General features: G+C 35.0%; 3 protein-coding genes, 1 non-coding gene and 1 pseudogene across 4 annotated transcripts; 1 reads left to right on the forward strand and 4 right to left on the reverse strand.

Annotated features, from left to right (window-relative positions):
- Nucleotides 1–497: 497 nt before the first annotated feature.
- Nucleotides 498–2,754, reverse strand: LOC145588409 (beta-amyrin 16-alpha-hydroxylase CYP87D16-like). The gene is made up of 8 exons (XM_081645050.1): nucleotides 2,218–2,754; nucleotides 1,955–2,104; nucleotides 1,597–1,845; nucleotides 1,425–1,514; nucleotides 1,237–1,315; nucleotides 944–1,050; nucleotides 698–825; nucleotides 498–588 (listed from the first exon to the last, which is right to left on the reverse strand). The coding sequence occupies exons 1-8, from the start codon at nucleotides 2,752–2,754 to the stop codon at nucleotides 498–500; spliced, it is 1,431 nt and encodes a 476-aa protein (XP_081501176.1).
- A 543-nt stretch (nucleotides 2,755–3,297) lies between these two features.
- Nucleotides 3,298–3,370, forward strand: TRNAV-UAC (transfer RNA valine (anticodon UAC)). The gene has a single exon. It is a non-coding gene; the product is annotated as a tRNA-Val (tRNA).
- A 611-nt stretch (nucleotides 3,371–3,981) lies between these two features.
- Nucleotides 3,982–8,586, reverse strand: LOC145588410 (isocitrate dehydrogenase [NAD] regulatory subunit 2, mitochondrial-like). The gene is made up of 4 exons (XM_081645052.1): nucleotides 7,944–8,586; nucleotides 5,280–5,519; nucleotides 5,029–5,107; nucleotides 3,982–4,504 (listed from the first exon to the last, which is right to left on the reverse strand). The coding sequence occupies exons 1-4, from the start codon at nucleotides 8,448–8,450 to the stop codon at nucleotides 4,230–4,232; spliced, it is 1,101 nt and encodes a 366-aa protein (XP_081501178.1). The 5' UTR covers nucleotides 8,451–8,586; the 3' UTR covers nucleotides 3,982–4,229.
- Nucleotides 8,587–10,845: 2,259 nt separating this feature from the next.
- On the reverse strand, nucleotides 10,846–13,493 carry LOC145590088 (SEC1 family transport protein SLY1-like). The gene is made up of 2 exons (XM_081646830.1): nucleotides 13,247–13,493; nucleotides 10,846–13,117 (listed from the first exon to the last, which is right to left on the reverse strand). The coding sequence occupies exons 1-2, from the start codon at nucleotides 13,275–13,277 to the stop codon at nucleotides 11,310–11,312; spliced, it is 1,839 nt and encodes a 612-aa protein (XP_081502956.1). The 5' UTR covers nucleotides 13,278–13,493; the 3' UTR covers nucleotides 10,846–11,309.
- A 7,122-nt stretch (nucleotides 13,494–20,615) lies between these two features.
- On the reverse strand, nucleotides 20,616–22,906 carry LOC145589250 (DNA-directed RNA polymerase II subunit 2-like; annotated as a pseudogene).
- Between the last annotated feature and the right edge of the window lie 1,578 nt (nucleotides 22,907–24,484).

The raw sequence follows: 24,484 nt of genomic DNA on the forward strand, positions 1-24,484 counted from the left end.
CTTGAATTTCTCATAATATAGGCATGTGATTTTTGTTTTTGGATTGATTCATTGATTGTTGTTGGTTTTAATATCTTGTATTGTCTTATACAGTAATAAGTTTGGCTAATTTAGTGTTTTCCGTAATAAAAACAAAACGAAAAAAAAAAAAAAAAAAAAATCCAGCATTTAATTTTGATATATTCTAGTCATATCAACGTTACAAAAACAAGTAATTTGTATGATAGATCAAACAACTTGTCCCAACTCACATGTGGGTTATTTTCTTAGCACTTCATGTTACAGTTCAGAAATTGATATGCTCCCTTAGCTTGATTTAATAGTCAACAAGGTACTTGTTGAGAGTAAGATGAATAGGAGGAAAACAATTTTTGCATTGAAGTAGAAGTACAAATTAACAACAACATCAAAACAATCTCCAAGAAAGAAAACTACATTTCTTGTATCAGTCACAGAGTATTCGGAACAAAATAACTAAGGCTTTGATCTTCTTAAGCTTAATTCTTCTTAGTTAACTTAACATGAAGAGCATTTTGGAATCCTAAAATGGGAGTTCGAACGATTTCTCCTCCTTTGATCTTCTCCCATCTGTTCATACAAAGGCCCCAAAAAATCATCAGAAAATAAGTCCACCAAAAGTAGCTTCTTACAAAAGGAGGAAAGATGATGAAGTATTAAAGTATAAAGACCAAGTTACCTGTAATTAGTAACAAGGTTATGAAGAAAAATAGTCATTAAGACTTTAGCAAATTCTGCTCCTGCACATTGCCTTGTTCCTCCTCCGAATGGCATAAAATTTTTTGCTATAACATCAGGCTGCATTTCCTGTTATTGTGATACATAATTAAAATGAACTCGAGTATCTAAGGTTCGATCAGCTTATAATGATCATGTAGAAATAAGAAAATTATAAGAATGATTAATTAATATGCAGGCCACTAACCTTCCAGCGCCAAGGATTAAAGGTAAGTGGATCTTTGTATATGTCAGAATTATATTGACATGCAGAAGTCACCAACATAATAGTCCATCCTGCTGGAATAGTATATCCTGCAAAGTAATTAATGTACATGTTGAGTTTATTGCACTAATTTGGAAGGTTTTACATATTGTTGATCATAAGTTTATAATGAATTGAGCTGCCACTTTATGATCCCCACGACTTGACTCATGATCAACTCTAAAATTGTGAAGGAAGTAACGCAAATATATACTATGAAATGCTAACATGTATACCATTTATTTCGATATCTTTCAATGTTCTCCTGAGTACTCCAAGAGAAACATTTCCAAGTCTCAAAGATTCATTAATCACCTGCATCAGAAGTATATTATAAATTAAACATAACATTTTATAACACCCTTTATTTTATGGTCTTTTAAGAGGACTAATTATGCATATATAAGAGTATAGTATAATTTACTTGAAGAGTGAAAGTCATTGATTTCACTTCAGCCCAAGTCAGGGGAGAATCAGGGATTTCTCTGTTCATGATGATCCTCTCATGCTCAGTCTGTTTAAGGGAAATTACTCGTAATTAGGAAAGCATAAGAAAAGAATTCGAACTTCATAGATGACATCTGAACTAAAAAAACCTCTAATTCTTTCAGGACATGAGGATTTTCTGACAAGAATTTGAGGACTAAAGTTAATGTCATGGAGGTAGATTCAGAGCTAGCAAAGAGGAGTCCAAACATAATCTGTAGTATAAATTCCTCGCTCAAGAACTTCTCGGTGCTGAGGTCTTTCAGAGCATGATCTAGGAAATCCCCTCGATATGACTCAGGTGCAGCGAGCCTCTCCTTTAGAGCGGTCCTCATCATATCCATTACATCTTTTTGGCTCTGATCAGATTATGTACATACAACATTTCAGAACAGTAAAAATGTTAGTTCAGTAAAAATTAGGTGAAGAAAACATGGTCTAAGAAGCAAAATCGCGTGCTTGGGATACCTTTAAGCAGCTATGGTAAGTTGTGCCAGGAATGTTCAATGGTAAAGAGAAAAGGCCTTGTGAAATGTTACCAAATTTCTCCCCTATTTTCTCCTTGCTCTTGTCAGAATCATACCCAAATAGTTGCTTTGCTACAAACTCTATACTCATCTTCATTCACATAAAAGATAAACCAAAACAATTTAATTAGTCCCAAGTAAATCATACTGTATATGCTTATGTAAGTTAGCACACAAGAGGAAAAAAAGGGGGAAGAATTGTACAGTTAACGCGGATGCTTTGACATCAATGGTATCCTTAGACGACCATCCAAGTAGAGTGTTTTGAACCAAACTTTCAAGGTGAGGGAGCAAATTTACCCTAAGGCTTTCAGAGCCAAAATGGCTCAAAGTAAGGTTTCTAAGGTACTTATGCACTAGGCCAGCAGCTGTAGTCCTAGCTTCACCATCTTGTGCAAATAACTTAGAGAATGTGTCTAAGTACCACATTTCAACTGACTTCCCTTCTTGTTGCACAATGTACCGGTTGAAGCCTGGATCAGCAGACATCACAACCGGCCTTCCAACAAGTCGCGTTTGGAATATAGGCCCATACCTTTGAATTCTGGTTCGGATGAACGAGGGAAGGTCTAGGGAGTAACTAGGGACAAGGAGTTGAAGGGTTTCTCCTATAAGAGGGAAGCCTTTAGACCCTGGAGGTAGAACAAATTGTTTTTCTCTTGAATTCCTCCTTTTTAATACCAAGAAAATAAAACATATTGCTACTATTGTTGCAACATATAAACCCATAGTTGGCCACATTTTTATTGTAACACTTTTCTTAGAAAATGCTTGTATAAGCAGCTAATAAATGTATGTAATTAGTTTTTTTTTTATGAATTATATGATTATTAAGAGAACCCCTTATATAGTTTTTAGAGATTTGAACAAGAACACGATCATAACCCAAGATAAATAAGTGAATATCTTGAAAGATTTGAAGCAAAATCGATTAATCAAAATCAAAATGACATATGAATATGGATCAGATTAAGATGATCAAATAGATCAGATCTTGGTTAGTGTAAGAGCTATAGATTTTATGACATTATGTAATAAGATCAGATTTATTACATGATCAAGAATAAGTCAACGTTATGCTAGCTTGGATTGTCATGCCCAAATATAGCCGAAAGGTGTCCAATTATAAAAATATACGACATAAATTTAAATAAAATAAAACCAAATCAAGAAGTTGACGAAGATAATTGACTTGGAAATTCTAATTATAAATTAGATGCATATTTATTAGATATATTAAAATTTTGAGGTCATGAGAATTGTTTGCACAAATTCATCAGAATTGTTGCTGTGGTGTAGTGGTTATCACGTTAGTCTTACACACTAAAGGTCCCCAGTTCGATCCTGGGCAGCAACAGAAGTTTTGCACACTATTAATTTTTTCATCGACTGGGAGTATTTTCTGATCTTTGTTATGGGGTATTTGGTTACGAAGGAATGCGTGGGTCTTTGATCAGAAAAGAATCCGGGGTGTTGATTTGCTTCAGAAAGCTGTGACTCTGTGAGTATAGTGGGTAATGTGTTACTACCTAGAAGATGTTATGGCTGCAACTTGTGTGCTCAGGAAGGGTAAGGTTAGTGTGGATGTCGCCGAAGCTCTGGCAGCAAGGCACTCCTTAAGCGCCTACATAAAGCTGGTCTGAGAAGTGTGGTGCTTGAAACGGACAAGATAAAGCTGTTTAATCACCTACCTAAACAGAAAAGAGAAAGCAGCAGCTTTGGTAGTATTGTTAATTAGCTAAATAAATTTTCCTTTCCCCGTGTCAAAAAAAAAATTAAAAAAATCATTTTAGAAGGTCGATTCGTCACATTTCAAGCCCAAAATATTGATGATACAATGACATTTTAATAATTCAACATTAAGGTTCATAACCAATGTCACATCTGTTGAGGAAAGAGTTATAGCTTGAATACTTGATACCCTTTAGTTTTTTGCTATTGATCTTTAAAAAAAACACTGAATCAAAATTTATTACTGAAGTAGTTTCAGTGTAATCGTTACAAAGATTTGGTATAATGAATTCTCAATTCTAAAAGAACGCAAAACTTCAGTAGCTGATGAAGGAAAGTTAAAAAAAAATCCCCTACCCAAAAAAGTTTCAAAAAGGGAAACTCTGCCAAGGAGAGAATTATCTCCCCCCAAAAGAATCACTTGTTATGTTGCAAGGAAACGGCCAAAACAATGTGCAGTATGGTAAGGAAATGTCAGTAGATTATCAATCCAGATTGGCTAAAACGGCATCAACAACTTGTTGAGTAGTACTATTACCACCAAGATCCTTGGTTCGGTACTTGCCCTCTTCGATTACATGCTGCACGGCAGTCTCTAATCGATCTGCAAACGAAGGGAACTGAAGGTGCCTCAACATCATGGCTGAAGAGAGAAGCAGAGCAACAGGATTTGCCTTCTTTTGCTCCACCAATTCTATCTTCCCTACATTTCCAGCTGAAGCACCTTGCTCAAATACAGCATGCTCAGGACCGACGTTACCTAAAGTTCACCCAGCTTATTAGATGCTCAAAAATTTGGAAAGGCTTCTATATCAATGAGTATGCTTTGATCTAAGATCAAGAACTCCACTCAAATAAAGGTTTACACTACATCAACTATGTTAAATGTTCAAAGTTAAAACATACAAACGATAGATACCCAATGTGGGATATGATCATATGCAGCTACCAAAACAAAAGCCCTGCCCTCTATTATACTGGTTTCTACATTTTAATTTTTATTTTTGGGGCTGATCCATTCATGTTTTTTCATGAGCAATTAGCTTCACTCATTAAAGCTGATTTCAATATATTTAAGATTCAAACTGATTTTAAGTGAGGTGTTAATTTTTTTATTTTTTTATTTTTTTTTATTTATTTAGAAGTTAAAGAAAACAGGACCAAAAGCATGTACTTCGGATATGGCACAGACAAATATAAAGTTAAAAGTTCTTATGACACGCAAATTTAATGAACAAAAGGAAACTGAAAAAGAGTGAGGTTGCAAAGGTTAAAGGGCAATACCTCCTGGCATGACCCCAGTTCCTCCAGCAATACCAGCAGCAACATTAGACACAAGATTACCATATAAGTTTGGCGTAACCTGTCAAATGTAAAACACAACAGACCTCATCAGAAAATGTATTATCAGATTACCACTGTCTATTTTCACAAAAGCATATGAGAATATGACTATATGAGTAGTCAGTGTATATTACATGATATTAAAGGATATAGTCACGAGGAAGAGGAGAAATAGGAATTAGGGTATATACCATCACATCAAATTGCTCAGGCTTCGACACAAGCTGCATGCAGCAGTTGTCCACAATGATCTCATTATACTCAATGGTAGGGTACTGTGCTGCAATCTCCCGGCAAGATTCTAAGAAAAGCCCGTCTGCAAGTTTCATGATGTTGGCTTTATGCACAGCAGTCACTTTCTTTCTGTTGTTCAAATAAGCATATTCAAATGCATACTTTGCAATGCGTTCAGAGCAGAACTTTGTTATCACCTAGTACAATAGAATTAGCATTAATCTTTTAGACAATAAGATAAAGGCAATAACTATACAGAGATTTTACGACAAGACATTATACTCAATCTTCTAGACAGTAGAGGGAAAAAAAAGGCAACTATCAGCAACACAATAACTATGCATTTCAAACAGAACTTTTAGTAGCATAATGTCAATTGCAAAAGAAATGAGTTCTTTTATTATTTTTTTTTTTTCCTGACAGCCCTTACAGGGCAATACAAATGACTTCACATTGCAAAGATGAGATAGATCTGCAGACATAACCAAATTGATAGCAAGAGATAATATAAAAAGAGGCCAACATTAACCAAATTGATATAGAGCTCTAGAAGAATAGTTTGATGTACAGATACAAGACACTGAGCATTCATGCATGTTCCTTTGTGTTTTCTTTGAAGTTTTACTTTAAGGCCTTTTGAATTCTTTCAACAACTGTATTGTAAGGCTACAGAGAGACAACTAATGACCCAAAATTTAAAAAAGAATTCCTCAAATACCAACCTTTCCCACACCACATCAACCAACTCTAAACTTGAGCTCAGCAAACTCAAGAGCCCACCTCAAGCTCCAAAGTCTCCCTTGGAACTATCCTCTCTCTTCGCTAGGCATTACTAGAATCCACATCCAAAGGACCCAAACTAAGCCCCAGATATACCCAAAACACGCATTACTACCCCCATGGCCTAGCAAAGAAATATGTCGACTGGTATTGGAGACCAACCTTACCAGTTATAACAGCATTGCTCCTTAGCTACCACAATGGTCACATTAACGGCCACATACTCCAGACTTAGATAGGTGAATACATTCATTCAGGTAAAGCTTTTGGCTTTAGCCTTTAGGTCATTAAAAACCAGACAGAAATCTCCTGAAATGTAATGTTACTTCCTACTCCATTACAATAATCATTAAATCCAGACATGTATACAAGCCCAAGTTAGCATCAAGGCAAAATCAAACAACAGTAGCATACTCATTGCATTGTCAGTAATGGGTCGAATAAGAGCCATGCTGTACTCGTAACATAATGAATGGCTCAAGTAATGACACTGTAGAAGTATTAAGGTACACTTGAGGGTAGTATAGCTCCAATGATGGAACAGAACAAGGAGATTTGCAAAGAATACCAGAAGAAAACCACATTAACCGTCTGGCACTCCCCTCATTTAACAGTCAACACCTATTAGATTTCAAGTGCTTTCAGTTGGACGGTTTCTTTCAAAAAGAAATACAATATGAATTGGGGGCAGAGGGGTTTCTATACTAGCTAACTTACACTGACAACACAAGATGGTTATCATTGCACCATGTAGTTGGTTTACCAACAAAACAGAAACTAGTTTCAGAACCTCGAAGCCACAGTAGGACATAGAAATGTTACAAAGATAATAAAGAAAACAAAAGAAATTCAGTCTAATATCCCTAAATAAAAAGAATATGATCTTTCTTCCTCCTAATAGACATATTAGCATCTATATATCCATAGCATACCTTCAAAAATAGTCAAAAGTCAGACCATAAATCACTGATGGGCATACATATCATTTCCAAGATACCATTAGTCACTACAGAAACCAACATATCTTTTTACAGTAACCGAATTCCAGTCTCGCACACCTCGAATCAGGCACATAACCATCATGTCATTCTCCAAAATTCACAGGGGAAAATCAATAGTCTCGCTCTCCAACTCATCCTTCTTTCTTAATATTATCATATCATCCCAATTTCCCAATAGCTTGATGCATATACAGAAGTTACGCTAAACTCTTAACCCCCTAACCCACCCCCACTTTCCCCACTAAAGGCATTACTCGAGCCAAGTGGCACTTGCGTAACAGTATTGGTAAAATTAATGGTATGATGAATCCAGTATAATCAATCCTCCACAATAGGTTTAATCTCATCATCCATGATCATAAATCTCCCTCAATTACCTTCTCTGTAATTCTTAATTAACAACCTTTAGAGACACTATTTTTACAAACACAACAAATCATTAATTGCTGTTACTAATACATGAATTGTTACAATGAAAATGAGATATATGAAAGTAAATCACCAAACAAAAAATAAACATAGATTTACAAGGAACAATGTAGTAGCAAGAGTTTTATACTTTTATCAATACAATTATTAATAATGCATAATGCATAACAATTTAAATCCTCAATCTATGTACAAGTACAAACCATTATAATACATTAATCATAAATAATAAAGTGATGCATTAAGCATAATAATTGTAAATTATCAATCTATGTGCAAGTACAAAGCATTATAATACACTTATCATAAAATTATGCATAAAAGCATATTAATCTGACAAACTAACAATAATTCCACACATTAAATTAAAATAATAAGAACAGTAATTAAACAAAAATAATCCATTTTTACCTTGAGACTCTCAACAACACCAGGAACAACCTCATGCTCTAACCCAGCATATTCCCCTTCAGAATTCTCTCTAATAACAACAATATCAACATTATCATGTCTAGTTTGAATACCTTTGACGTTAAAACAATGAACCAATGAAGCGTAAAGATCAAGCTCCTTTCTCAGATGAACATTCAACGAACTAACCCCACCACCGACAGGTGTCATCAACCCACCTTTGATACAAACCTTATTCTCTCGAATTGATTCAAGAACACCTTCTGGAATCTTCTTCATATCACCATGAACCTCGTACTTGTCGAACACGATTGGCGCGTGCATTGCATCCATCACTTGTTCGACTGCACCCGTCACCAAAGGTCCGATTCCGTCGCCCGGAATTAGGGTCACTTTTCGGGTTGAACCGTCGCCGGGTCGGGGCATGTAGGTTACGGATCGGGTACTGCATCGGGTAATGGAGGGTATGAATTTTTTAAGGATTTGGAGGGATTGTCTTCGAGACATTTTTTCTGGGTTTGAGTTTTTTTGATTGAATTTTAATGGAGTTTTTGTTGGAGAATTAGAGAGAGAAAGGAGAACATGTATGTGTGAAGAGCTGGAAAAGGAGAGAGAAAGAGGTCGCAGAATTTTATTTATTCTGAAATGGAATGAGGTCACATTCAAATGGAATGAGGGCTCTTCATGCTGGTCAAGGGTTGGGTCTTACCAAACCCGGACCGGCCCGGACCGGCCCAATTCATTTTCAGCTTTCTCTTTTTTTTGTGTGTGTGAATGTAAAAAGAGCTTACCAAGTTTAACTTGACTCAATTAAAAATTTGATTGGTAAATTGTATTCTTTGGGTTGAGAATTATAGTCTATAGATTATTTGTTGATGAGATAAGAGTTGGCAAAACTTAGGCTTTTATATTTTGCGTCATTTTTATTCAAAGATTTTATGTTTTATTTTGCTTGAAGGAAAAATTGTGTAACAAATTAAAGGGACAAAGGTTTGTGTTTAATTTTGTTCAAAGGAAACACAAGTGTACCAAATTAAAGAGAGGGCCAAAGGAGAAGGTTTTCTAGCATTTGGGGGAATTTTCGGTGTCTTTAAAATAAAATTTCTTTTAATTTGAAAATAATGAAACTAAATTTGGAGGATTAACAATTCAGCATTTATTCTCAAACATCATACATCATACATCATACATCTCTTCCAAATCATAAATAAATTGCTTATCAATCGTAATCCGATCCTTCACAAAGTTGAGCTTGTACATTCTATAACAATCTTCACCGGTCCTTCCCCTTTTCCTTTTGGTTTGCGTTTTTTTTTCCTTCCTTTCTTTGTACTTCCTATTTCCTTCTGGTAAGCTGATCCCTTCCAGTTCTTTGTAGAGTCTTAATTAGCAACCAATCCTTCCGATGATGGGCTAATTGAAGAATCATCGTTGTTCCTCATCCAATTCAATATCAAAACTTTCCATGCCAGCTAGGTATCTCAAGAAATTGCATAGTACAATAGATACTTCATAACAAAAGGAAAATGGTACCCTTTTTTTTTTGACAAGAAGGGAAAATGGTACTTACTCCCAAGTGGAAAATCTACAATATCAATAATTCATGTATAAGGAACAAGATTTAACTTTCATATTCACATAACAATTTCCAAAAGGGATTAAATATAAGCAATGATTTAAATTCTAAGCTAAGTTCACTTCAATTCCAATTAAAACTCAACCTCAAGCCTTGTTCTAGTTGGAAATAAAAGCTTGACTCAAACCATTAATTCATACTCCGTAACAACGTAGAATCTCCAGCTGTTTCTTTGCTCTATGAACCTTTGATTAAAGGTAAAAGCTCCCTTAGCTTGCTTAGCATTCCTCTCAAATAAAACATCGTATTTCTGCACAAATCAAAGATATCATGACAAGGAGATCTATGCAACAGAAAAACTAAAACTTAAAAATCACATCTGCCTTTCTATAAATACATTGTTTAAAAAGCGGCATTTTCAAAGACTGCAAGAATTTGTCTTGCTTCTTGCTCTGTGAGAGCCCGGCTTGCTTCATGAACTGTTATCTACATAGCTTCTTGTGCAGTACCAGTTTTAGAGGCATCTATACTATCACTTCACTGCGGAGAGATGTTAAGCAGATAGTAGCTCTGCCTATCTACCTGTTACCACCTAGAAGCAGTTGTATATTTTGGGAGGAAAACCGCCTTAATCTTTCGGAACTTATTAGATAGGAGAAAGCCCTGACTACCCTCACCAACAGGTAAACAGCATAACCCTGATCAACAGTAATAACATGCTTGCAACTTTGCAAGTGCATACATTTATATAAGCATCAGCATTATAACAGAACATACAGAGATGAGAAAACGGCGTCTCCTGCAGAAAATCAAACTACTACATACCTATATGAAAAGGCTTTACCTTTCAATTAAGCCTCAAACTCACATTTTCCTGCTAATTTGTTTCTCCTGCAACACTCAAATTATCGACAGCAGAAATGATGGATACTAACCTAAGTAAAGCCTTCAACAATTATCATAGAACTCTAAAACCTGAATCAAAGCTGTCACCAAAATTACAGCCAAAAGGGGTCCAAAGTCATAAGAAGCCTCTACTAAGTAAGATGCTCAGTCAAAGAAGCATGTACTGATGCAACATTACTGGCAGCAAGACCACGAAAACACTCTTTTCTATATGTACACACAAAAACATCACAACAAAGGTTGCAAGAATGCAGCTGTAACACCATATAAGATATAACATGAAAACAAAAACATGCAGAATATCCCAACAGAACTTCATAAAGTTGCAAATATTAACAAGTTCAAAAATAAAATAACAATCACCTTTAAAGCTAGAAGTCGTTTACTGAAGATTACTTGAATCAAGACGAATTCCAAATGTAAAGAATACATGAATATTATAAAAAGATGCTAGAAGAAAAAACAATGACATGTTCAGCACACATATACATCAAAAGAGATTAAATATGAAAAGTATTCAGGAGCAAAAATTTACTCACTTTTGCAAACTATATAACTATTTCGATACATCTTCAAAATATCACTGTATTCAATTATGACTGATGCTTCAGAAATCAAAGGTATTCTAGCTTAGTTTGACTTCCCTGCACAAAGGATGGGAATAGATGCCAACCCAGTCCGCCAATTTTAAGAAGAGCAAATGAACTCCTCACACTTATCAATGAGCTGAAGGCACAGGATTAGCTCCCAATCCCATCTTCTTTCCAAGTAAGGCAAGTTGATCAACAAACTCTGCCCCAGTGAGAATTTCTTTTGTTCCATATATAATAGATGCCAACCAAGTCCGCCAATTTCCAGAAGAGCAAATGAACTCCTCACACTTATCAATGAGCTGAAGGCACAGGATTAGCTCCCAATCCCATCTTCTTTCCAAGTAAGGCAAGTTGATCAACAAACTCTGCCCCAGTGAGAATTTCTGTAGTTCCGTATATAATATGCTTGGCTGGCTGCTGACGGGACACAAGCTCTTGTAGGCTTGCATGTTCCACGTAATTCCCTCCCCCAATCATAAACACAATAGCCTCCTTAAATGGTCCTCTAAGATGGCTACCAGAACTAGACTTAGGAGCTCGAGGATCAAACATCACATAGGAGTCGACCTCTGGGTTAGGTCTCCCTTCCATCAAAGCTTCAACTATCCTTGCCAATGCCAGCTGCCTATCACCTGCCAAAAGATTCTTCATACCAGCAGCCAAAAGATTTCCAGCCCAGTCTACTATGTTACCTCTGCTTGCCGCACTAGCAGAAGTCAAAGGAACATTCAATGACTTTATCTTTTTTACATACTGAAATGCACTAGTATCAACCTCAGCTTCTCTGAGTGCCGTTTCCACCATTTCTGCTTCAGATTGTGGGACAGTCTCCAAAGAAATAAGACACATGATAGCAAAACGGAGCTTATCCATCTTGGAACCCTTCCCTTTAAACACACCCATCAACTCATTCATATCAATACTACCCCTAACCATCATATCATACTCTTTTTTGGCATAAGAATCGAGGGACCTCTCCTTAATCTCACCCAACAACACGGTTGCAATATTAGTGTGCTTATCAATCACTTGCTTCCTCTCTGTCAACTCAGGCAGCGAGTTAACAGCACTCATCAAATGCTTTGTGTTCCCAATCAAATCCGTCCCATCAAACTCTGCCCCACTAGTGCCACCAGTCCTCCTATTCACATCATCCACATCCTTCTTATACTTTGTCAACTGATTCTCAATCTCAACTGCCACCTCCGGAAACTCCAACCCTCCATTTGCCACCCAAAACGGATCCGACCCATCTAGCTCAAACGACTTAGTCCCTCCCTTCTCTCCTTGCACACTCACCCTATTAAGCCTCAATCCAAGCACATCATGAACAAGCGGTTTATACCTAAAATCATGCTGAATCCCCATAGCCAACTCAAAATTCCTATCAAACAAACACAAAACCGGCCTCTGAAACGACGAGGCAAAACTCCCACCTTCACTAAACAAATTATTCTTAGCCAACAAATGGTCCCTAAGCCTCTGATCTAAGGCAGAGGCCACCATTTCAGCAGCCCCGCCTTGCGGGCACCGAATAATTGGCACCACAGACAATGTAGCCAAAACACAGAACAACCCATCAACAACTTTCTCAATAATTTCCTCAATTTCTCTTTGTTCAGCTTTAGGATCATTCAATTGCACATAACAATTACTATAAGCAAGCGAAAACAAGTTATCCTCTAAAGTAACAAAATCCAAATACTGATCATGTACCTTAGAAACCCTAGAAACGGCGTCGTTTGATTTCAGAAGCCCAGAAGCTAGATCCTCCAACAAAGGCCGAGGAATCGAAGACGAGAAGTTGAGATGAAACGTGTCGTATAGAGGTACAGCAGCATCTGAAACGACGCGTTGAATGTTGGCCGGAGTTGGGCGGATGAAGTAAACGGCGGGAACATCGGGAATAGGTTTCCGAGGTTTGTCGATGAGGAAGAAGAGAGTGACGCCATGCTTACGTAAGTCTTTGACATGGATTAGAGGAGAGAGAATATCTTGAGAAGATTTGTCGTAGATCAAGATCTTGTATACTTCTTCGTTTGCCATTCCTGTCGATGAATTCACTGGTTGATTCAGATTCAACATTCTGATTATACATTCTGCAAAATAAACACAAAATTCGATTGAGATTTGAAGATGGTTAGTAGAAATTAGATTGAATTGAAATGAAATTAAAGTTGGAATTGAGCTTTTAGGGTTTTGATTTGTAAGAAGGGGGATTTATAGACCTGTTTGTTTCTGGCGAAGATTGAGAGACATAGTTGCGATTTGGGGAAATGGAGGTTTGAAGGTTGCAGAAATGGCGGATTAAGATGAACAAGGTGTGTTTGGTTGGTTGATGAGATTAGATAGGTAAGAGGATTTTATTTAAGATACTACACAGAAATGTCACCGCCAAAACTCCTTATACCCCTATGCTTGCAAGGCATTTGATTTAACCATGGAAATGAATTATCGACCAAACTAGTGTTGATTTTTCTAGTTAAAAGAAACCTCCTAAGTTCTAACTTTAAGATGGTTATATACAATAATTTAAGGATGGATCTCTTAGGGCCTATTCAATTCAGCTAAATTTTAATTCATTTTAATTCAATTCAGTTCTTAATTTTCTTCTCTCGTAAAATATTCATTTCAGCTCAGTTCAGTTCAGTTTATCTCCAATCAGTTTAGTTCAACTCATTTCAATAAATGTGAACATGCTCTTAGTCTCATACCCTTATACTCCGTAGCTTTTCTCAAGGGTTGAGATCTAGTCGGATCCTTTATCTTATCAAAAAAAAAAAAACAAAAGAATACTCTATATAGTAACATTACCTCTTGAGTAACCCCAGACCGAGAAACTCGGGTAACCCCGACAACTCGAGTGACCCTTGATCAAGAAACTCGAGTAACCCCGTCAACTCGAGTAACCCCTAACCGAGGAACTCGAACAACCCCGGCAACTCGAGTAACCCCTATCCGAGAAACTCGAATAACCCCTGTCGCACGGTACAGCAGACCGCATACAAAAATTTGTGAAATTTGATTCTTTTATTTTGCTGATTTTTAATTCTAAAAAATTCTCAAATCTCTTTTTCCATTGACTACAATCTACAATTTTCTTATGTGGTGCTCTAAAATGTCTTGAGAAATCTTTCCTTTATATTTATACTATGTATTAATCAAGATTTTCTTGTATGTTGTCATATTAATCTTATTAGCTAGGTTTCCTAAAAAAATTTATAATTATGATTATTATTGTTGTGTAGACAAGCATGAAATGACAAATGGTACAACTAAAAAAAACAAATAAGTATATAATTCTGTAAAAAACAGGGCATCTTTCAAAAACAGAGCATCAACATTTGACGATATAATTTCTCCCTTTCATACATCATTTAAGTCCAATACAAATCAATTCTCTCCTTCGTACTTCATATAAAATTCAATTCTCTCCATTATACTCCAATACAAATAATTTATCTCCATCTTTACAAGAATCATTGTCGAAATATCTCATTTGTAAAAGGAGTTTCTACTTTGTCATCCATTTCTGAGTTTCTTATATCTTCTTCAAATAATGGGGAGAGTCAGCCGTGTTATGAACAAATTATATAATAATAGAGACAAAATCAAGTCATACTTCGGCTTTCTGAGATTCTTGAATGATGAATTTCAACTTGTGAGAGAAAGAGAGAGAGTAACACAATCCATTGATGAAAAATTAATGCAAGAAAGGGCAATTATGGGTTTTTCCAAGATAGTGAAATCATATTAAGGAGGATTAATAAACAACAAGAATTGAGGGTTGAAGAGAAATTTGGTGATGGACATTATGGCGTTGCAATGCTCTGGCTGGTGGTCTCCCGGTCCCGAATCGCAAGTCTCCCGACGGAAAAGATAAGGATCATGGCTGTACATAGAAAGAGGAGAAGAACATTACGTTTGTTAGCACGTCTAATTAAACTTTACTTTAAATTTTATTAGTATCAATCAATCTATTGATTTTTTAATATCGAATTGTTTATAATTAGAATTGAACAAGGGATTTTTATGCATAGAAAAATGAAAATGTTAAAAGAATGAATATCTAATAAGGACGGAAAATAATTAAATTGATTGTGGTAATCGATTAAGTTGATTTTAAAAAGCTCAATTTAATTTATTTAAAGATTGGGGATTTCACTTTATTTGTATTGTTTCGACCAAACACTTCAAGAAGAAATTGAAAACCTATAGACCGAGTAAAATTTTTTATATGAACAAAAAAATATACAAGTATATCACAAAATTATGCCTTTAAATGTGTAATTAAATTTAAGTGCACCAAGTTGAATATATAAGAATTATTGAATTTACCAAGTTGTACCCAAAGTTTTGAGAAGTCTCATAAAGTGCCTTTTGCAATAATTATTCAATGCAATCTTCAAGTACATTTTATAACTTTATGCATGGAGAAGGAGAACGTCCAATATTATCATATACTATATTATTGATCGTTGAAGCAAAATAGAGAAAAATGAAATATTAAATGTTAATTAATAATAACAACGATAATAAAATTAAGTACGTATATTCTATAATATCAACCTTTAATTAGGGATCGGACATTCAATCTCAATGACTTGAATTTTAATTTGTAATAACTCATTTTTAGGATATGTGAGTTCCCATAGTGGTAGCAAATTATAAAGATGCAGAGTAGATTATGAAAATTACTAGGAGAAAGATATAGGCAAGATAAGTAGTAAAAAAAAATGGGCACACAAATTGTACACAAGTTGTACAGTATCGATCAGAGTATTGGAAGATATGTAAGTGGATACATGTTCTCAAATGATGTCCAACACCACTATTTATGGAGGTAGATGTGTGGAAAATTCTACACGCATGCTCTTAAAATTACTACAAAATCTATAATCTGCATGACCATTCACCAATTATAGATTCCTCCACAATTCTCTATCGAATTCTTTATCTAGTAGAGTTTCCTAGAAACATTGAGATGAAAATTTGTGATATGGAATTTGGGCCACACTAGCCCAACACTCATATAATTAAACCTAATTAAAAAAAAGCATCATGTTTTTTTTAAAAAAAATAGAGGGGACTTTTTTATTTAATAATTAAGGTTATAGAAACCAACGAATGCAAGGTATATAGACACTTGCATTTTGTTACAACAGGAACATAATGCCCCTCTCTAACATAACTAGACATAAAGAAATCACAAACTTTTAAAAAAAGTCGGTTTACAATAAATTCATTGTAAATCGGCCCATATTAAGCAAGTGTAGGTGTGTGAGTTTGGGTTGACACGTGTGAGTAACTCATTTTTTACTCGATGTAATACATCAGCTTATGAAAACAGTTCCATTTTCTCTCTCCTTTCTTTTTCTCTCATCCCCTCGCAAATTAAACTGTATCCCACTTTCAAAAACTCTTTCTCCTGAATTTTTCCTCTCTCATCTCCATTGATGTGTACTTCTTTCTTCCATTTTCTTTGGTGATTCAAGCAATTTTTTTCTTCCATTTGCAATATCATCTTGATTTCCAACTTCAAATTTGTTATCTCAATTTTTTGCATTTTTCTAAAACCAAAATTGAGTATTTTTTTTTCTTCTTCTTCAGTTTTAGATTAAAATGGTAAATGTTAAGCTTATAAAGAAGAAGACAATTGCATTTTTAATTTCTACTAATCCAAACGACGAAATTAAACTTATATTGTTTGAATTTATTTCTAATCTGATTTTTTTTTTATATAGTTTTTTTATTCATATTTTTTAATTAGTTTCGTTCTTTAAGAAAGAATCTGGGGCTAGACTTTGACAAACCTTATTAACTTCTAGTTATGTTGGCTTTGATGATTTTTGCTATGGAGGCTATCTACAAGTATTTTTTGTGAGTTATAGGGTAACTTATTATGTGATTTTATAGGGTCACTTTTGTGGGTAGAAAGGGTTACGTTTATGCATGAAAAGGTAACTTTTGTGGATAGAAAGGGTAACGTTTATGCATGAAAAGGGTAACTTTTGTGGGTAAAAAGGGTAACGCTTATGCATGAATTCAAGTTAATTTTTAGAGGGGAGTAATACTATATTTTATATGGGTCACTTTTATGCATAAAAACAGTAACATCTGCGCATACAAAGGGTAACATTTTTGTAAAAAAAAGATAACTTCTGAGCATACAAAAGGATAACATTTGTGCGTACAACGGGTCACCTTTATTTATAAAAAGGTTAACATTTGTGCATTCAAAGGGTATTTTTTTGCATACAAGTTCAATTTTTTCAAGTCTAATTCGTGTTAATTTTTATCAATTATGGATTGATTATAGAAGAATATGTATGTTGATTAATTAGAAGGTTGATTGTATAGAAACTACCTTCAGTTTAATTTGATTTGGATGTTTGTGCTGAATTTGAATCAATTTATTTACGAGAAACCACTTGATTTTCTATCTCTTCTACATTGTCAATTGCTTCTTCCGCATTGTCAATTGTTATTCATCTCCAATACTCTTTATTTCTTCTTCTTCTTCTTCTTCTACTATAATCAATCGATTTAAATCGATATCAACAAAAGAATTCGAGTTCTCAAAATCACCCAACAATGGAGTATCAATTTGCCTTTGATTTTGTAGAAATTTGTGGATCAGAATACTGCAATTTGAGGTATTGAAGTTCGCAGATGAATTCTCCATTGATGATCGAAGCCTCAAGGTACTCGAATTCGCGTTATCTGTCTGCATTTTCTCACTTTCTCTCTCCTCAATTGTTGTTCTGCAATTTCTAACTTCGAGCTCTTTGATTTTTGCGTGTTTTGTTATAGAAATTAAAAAAAAAAAAAAAAAAAAGAAAGTAAATTAGGGTTTTGATTTGCATTGTAAGAAGGGGGACTTTATATACCTGTTTGTTTCTGGCGAAGATTGAGAGACATTGTTGCGATTTGGGGAAGATGGAGGTTTGAAGGTTGCAGAAATGGCGGATTAAGATGAACAAGGTGTGTGAGTGTGTTTGGTTGTTTCAGATACTACACAGAAATGTCACCGCCAAAACTACTTTCTTTATTACTTTATCATTTTATTCCTTACATATATGTATGTATGAGTTTACTGATTAGAACTTTGTAAGTTAAGTTTTAAGATAATTAAGTTCGAGTCGCTTAATTATATTTTATTGTACTTTCTATGAATTTACTCATTTATTCTTATTTAAATAGATATTTACTATTTAGTACTCGTAATTAACATTATTAGCTCAGGTCAATCTTCCTATTGTTCAGCATCTGCACAACAGAGGGACTGAGGGAATGTTCATGCTTTGAGGTACTATGTAAGGTAGTATACATACTTTTGTTACCGGTTATATGTGCTTGTTATTTGTGTGTTGCTGCTAGGATTATAGCAGTTTTTTAGGCCTTATCATTACTTGCTCAGTTATTGCTGCCACTGCCACGTTACCACTGCTATTATTGGTGGTGTTTTTTGTTATACGGTTATTTCAGTTCTTTAGTCACGGTGATGCTATGATAAAGCCGTTCAACTTATGCTTATACTCATAGATATGGTGGTGTTTCTGATTATAATTTGGATTTTCTTCTGGGTTCCTAAAAACATGTCAGGGTTAAAGAATGTTCGGTTGTTAGGATTGACTTTAGCAGATTGGATAGGCCTATGTGATCTTCGGCACCTACATTTTGAGCTTTTGTATTTCAATACGTAGTTACCATTAGTTTATTACCACTAGTCCCCATTGATATCAGATATCAACAAGCCCTGTTGCGAAAATTCTATGGTAAACGACGCGTACCGTTATGTACTACTAAAGCAATGTACCGTAATGTACTACTATTAAAATTAATTAAATTTATTATTTATTTTTCGTATATTTTAAACATTGTTTAACTTTAGCTAAGATGGTGAACTGTATTACTTTTTTGATTTGTGGTTTAAGGATCAAATCTTTGTGCTCACCATTTTTTTTAATGCAGTATATATATTTTTCTAAAGGTACATCAATATTATTAATTATTTCTATGTCATGTAAATTACAAAGTAAGAATAACAATAAAAAAAAAAGATGAATAAACTAAATGGGCATTCATCAATTGTAATTACTTTTCTATTTACATTTAGTATGGTTTCCAATGCATAATTTATACTTACAGAGATTAGATTGCAAAATGAAATCAATGATGAAAATCGTTCCGAAAAAATTATATCGCATAATGAAATCAACGACATTATCAATGTCAAATATGTATCAAATTTCTACCCAGCGTTTTTTATACTTCACCCATTGTGATTATTGTAAGGAAATTTATTAAAATCTTAAATCTTTCGTTTTAAACCTTTCACTCTCCATAATTCGTATTAGGTAGTTTGTTTCAATTAAAAAACTTTGGCTCCTCAACTAGCCAAAGCAATTGATAGAAGAATATAATTAAAAAATTAAGTATCATGAATTGAAAAGCACTAATCAATGCTACTGTATTATCTTTCTTTGATGATATGTATTTAGTTTGAAATTTTATTTGGGTTCAGATAAAATCTGTTACAATAGCTAGCAAATTATTGTAGCCATTGAATACAAATTAAGGTTTTTAATTAATGAGAGGGAGAGATTGAAATTAACAAAAACAATTAATTATACTTAGAAATATAGATTAGGGTTACGTTTTAGATTAATGAATTGAACGCAGAGATTAATATTGAAAAAAAAACTGATAATTAGAATTTCAAAGCTGTTGAATAATGTTATCTATCCCCAAATTATAATTTGCTAGCTTTAAATGTGATGAATAAAAATAAGCGAAGGAGGAAGGCAGAATGAGAGATCATGGTAGAATAAAAACTAGAAAAATGTGAGAAAAATAAAACAAAAGAAATTTTTTTAACCTATATATATAATTTAATAATACATAACAGTATATAACAGTACATGACATTTACAGTACATAGCAGTATATACTGTAGACCCTTCATGTTGATATCATGGCATTATCGTAAATAATTGAAACTTTTTCTGACATGTGTTTGTAAAGTGGTGGAATGCTGATTAGGACTCCGTAGCTGCAATTTGACGGCAAATTTGACACTGTCTCCTTCATTCTAATGATATATGGGTAAACTTGGTGAGAAGGAGAGAGAATAACAAACTAGGAGAGAGAAACAAAGGAAACGATGATGGTCGACGGTGGATAATCCGCTACCACCACCACCGTCACACAAACAATCAACGCATAACTTCTAGCTCCGTCTTGATTATTTCGTCGTGATTTTTGTACGGCACTACATTTGGTTAATTCGGGCTAAATGTATTGCAACTTTTCGATTTTGAAGCCCTAAATTAGATCCTGTTAGCCGAAATTTCCAGGTATGGTGTTTGATTTAGTGGTTAATTTTGTAACAAATTTGTCGGTAACTTGAATGTTGAACAACTCCTCCACTGACTCCGAACAACTGGTCAACAACTTTGCGATTAGCCCGCGGCTATTCAACAACTCCTCGACCAGCCAGCAAATGCACTGCCGGAAATAAAGATCGACTTCTCCGGCCAACCAATAATTGGGAGTTATCTAACTTTCAGCAACAGTCAATTCCTGATATTTTTTTTAAGCATAAAATGGACCAAAGTATTCTAGCACAGCACTATAATAGTGGAAGAACACAAGACTTACAGTGACATCAGTGAATGGTGTAGCATCTCCTTCTTTTCCAACATGAGCTGCAACCTTAACCATGTGTGATGGGATAGCATGAGGATTAAATATGATGTCAGGAGTGATACCTTCCACAGTCCATGTTATATCCTCCTGAGTGTAAGTCACGCCTATTGCTAAACTTATCCCCAATCTGAGGAACACACACGGATTTCCCCCTCACTTTCACAAATCTCAAGCCATCAGCATTGGTTGTTAGTAAAACCTACAAACACAAAAGTTCTGAGAGCCAAATACAAAGATAACATTTGGATTACAAAGGCAATCTACTACTCATAGATATAGAATTACCTGATCCACCATCCCTGTCTCACTATGACGTAAGCTAATACAATGATCACGACGTGAATAACGTGCAGATGCCCCCATGAGAAACAAATTTCGTTTCTCACCATGAGAAACAGGGAATTTCCCAAATAACATCCTCATCTGCAACTCTAGTACCCTGCCCAATAAGAAAAGTTCAGATACAAATGGCAACTTGTTCAGACAAGACATCCCTTTCATGACAGTAGTTAATATACTCACAGGAGGTGCAAGAACATCATTATCTAATATGTCATAAGGACGCCCAAAATTTGGAATATCGGTGCTCTACTACATTAATAAAAAAAAAAAAAAAAACCTGTTTTTATATATACAAGTATATGTTTATTCCGGTAGTTAAGATGTCAGCCCATGAAGCAACCTAGTTAATCCGGTCGGGTCATAACATACCAAATTTTCTCATTATAAAAAAATCAAAAGAAAAGCCTTCTGTTTAAAAAAAAAAAAAAGAAAAAAATAAAGAGGAATATCAAAGTGAGTTGCTAATATGATGAGAATTGAGTGCTATCCGAATATGTGCCACTTATAATTCTTGAATCTATTATTTCAGTCAATAAGTCCATATTCCTCTAACTCTTGGCAGCTGCCCACATTCAAAAAGATGCATTCTCTTTCTAGGTGAAGTTTTGGATAATTAAAATGCTTTAGAAATTCCCAGCTTGGTTCAAAAAAAAAAAAAAAAAAAAAACCACTTACAGATAAATTACCTTCCCTTCCGATTAAAAAAAAAAAACACCTAATAAAATACTTAGTAGCTAACACAATCACTACTATGTACGGAGTATCAGTTTTTCACCAAACACAACTATAATGTCAAAAGTCAAATTGAGGACACAACTATAATGTGAAAGGTCAAACTGAGGAATAAGACTTAAAATAATTATTCACATTTATACAAATTTACATACTCTGTACTGTATTAACCCGAATATTTACAAAATCCTCCACCGCCGTTTTAAGAAAAAAAAAACCACCGTCACTTAAAACAAATCAATTGCATAAAGATCGACAAATTAATTGAGTTTATCAACTGCGAATTTTTTTTTAAAAAAAAAAGCTGTTTACCATCTAAATCGCTGTCGGATGATTTGAAAAGATCCCCCTTGGCGTCGATGAATTCGGAGGCAGCAAGACGAGACGAGAGAGGGAAAATGGCAATAAGGAACACCCTTTGTTTTGGGATTCCAATGATGTATGAGTTAACACACTTCATGAGGATAATGGGTATGCTTACTTTGTTTAGCATCAGGACAATGAAGTGATAATTATGTATTGATTATATATGAATTTTTGGGCATAGACAGACCAGAAAACATGCCTGCCATTGGGGCAATGGGGGGTCAGATGAATAATCCAGATATTATGCGAAGCCTGATTATGAATCCTCAGATTTGTGACATCATTGATTGGAATCCAGAGCTAGCTCATATATTGAACGACCCTAGTTTTCTCAGGTAGAGCTTATAAACTGCAAGAGATCCTGAGCTCATAAGTGAATGATGCGGAACACTGATCGAGCTATGAGCAGCATTGAATCCTCTCCTGAAGGACAACTTTGAGGAGATCAAGACTGGTGTTGCTAACAAGGAATGTGTTTGGCTCTTAGGAAGGAATCTGCTAACAGGTCAACCCTACAGCAGAAGAAAACGGGTCTTGGGAATTTGCCAGAAAGGCAGAAAGCTGTGTTGCGACGGTGTTGAACAACGGGATTGCAAATGTTGGGTCCGTAGTGTTTTGGGCCTTATAGGAAAGCTTACCTGTGAAATTGTAAACTCTGACTTGCTTTCATTAATCTCAAGAGGTGAATCTTTATAATACAATCTTGTGCTTAGTTTCCTAAACCTACGCAAACACATACTGCTAGCTACCAAAGATAAGTTATGGAAATAATATCCTAATAAATCTAGATATTCCCAAATCAAATAATATTTCCTAAATATATCTTACTATTGCCAAACCGTTAATAATAATTTTATGATAAGGTAGCTATTATGATAAGTTTTCTAATTTATTGTTGAAGATAATATTTGAATTCTATCAGGACTAGCTCTTCTAGAAAGGCATATTGTGGCAATAAATAAGAGTATTGAACATTAGAAAAAAGCATAATAATAGTACCCATAAAAGTGAGTTTGAGGTGTTAGATATTGATAAAACCATAATAATGAATAATCCAATTCTTAGCCTATACGAGAGAATTAGATACGAGATATTCAAGCCATCAACCAACAGAGAACGCGAGCTGAAAAGTTATCCGGGTTGGTTATCGGGCACAGAAATAGTAGGGGAAGCATTGGATAAGTCCATTATATGGTATATGGCTAATTATCCATTCAATGTTATGGAATTATACTGTGAAGAAAAAAAAAAAAAGATACCGCCTCCAGCGTCTATCTAAGACGAAATGTTTAAAATCGACCCTATTAGCCCCGAAAGTAGGTGCGACTCAAATAGGCCTTTTATTTGGGGCAACGACTTTGTTAGAGGGCTTATTAAAGAACGTTGTCTATAAATTACGTGGCCAATATTTGTCTCGCCGCCTTGTTCGGTCTTTTTTGTGTGGGTGCTGAGGCTTATAAGGCGTCTAAACCAGTACCTCCACAGGACTACAAATACTAATACTGAAAATGGTCTGGTTCAATTTTATTAAATTCCTTGCCTGGATTCTTTTTTGGAATCTTCAAAATTAATAGCTTATTTTTATGTCAATGTATTATTATTTGAGAATATTCTCTACTTTTTTATGAGTTGTTATCAATTTTGTTTTTTAATACTTTAGTTACAAGCCCACGCACGGCCCCAATTTATTATTATGATTGTTAGGAAAATTAATAAGCCAATTTTTGTGTGGTTAGCTCATAATAAGCCAATTTTTCGTTTAATTCATAATAAGAACTATTAAAGGTATTTTATTTTAATAGGTCAAATGACCTAAAACCTACCAAACAGATCATTTTATAATCAAAAATAATTTATTGATTTTAATTAAATGTATAACTATAATTAAACAATATATAATTACTAAACAAAAAGTTTTTTTTTTAAAAAAAATCCTAAGCCGCCCTTTCACCACCCACACTGCCAGCCGGCCAGCCCCCCTTTTCGGAGGCCAGCCAACAGCGCCCCTCCCTCGGCGGCGGCAACCCCACCCCTCCTTTTTCCCCATTCTCGCTTTCCCACCCTGACACGAAAACTTGATCGCAATCGTTGCCGAAAACCTTCACGGTGGACGATGAGCCCCGCACAACCATTGAAACCCTCCAACAACCACGAAAACCCATCTAATTACCCACAAACCTGGGAAATCCGACTGAACCGGGCTAATAGGGTTGACCAAACGGCGGGAAGGGGGAGGGGTATGACGGGAGTGGGGGATACTAGGGTTGTCGAATTGGGGTGGAGGGGCTGATAAGGACTCAGGGTTAGGGAGGGGA

Source organism: Chenopodium album, chromosome 17 (genome assembly GCF_948465745.1).
Source record: "Chenopodium album chromosome 17, dcCheAlbu1.1, whole genome shotgun sequence".
In the NCBI taxonomy this organism is placed as follows: domain Eukaryota; kingdom Viridiplantae; phylum Streptophyta; class Magnoliopsida; order Caryophyllales; family Amaranthaceae; genus Chenopodium; species Chenopodium album.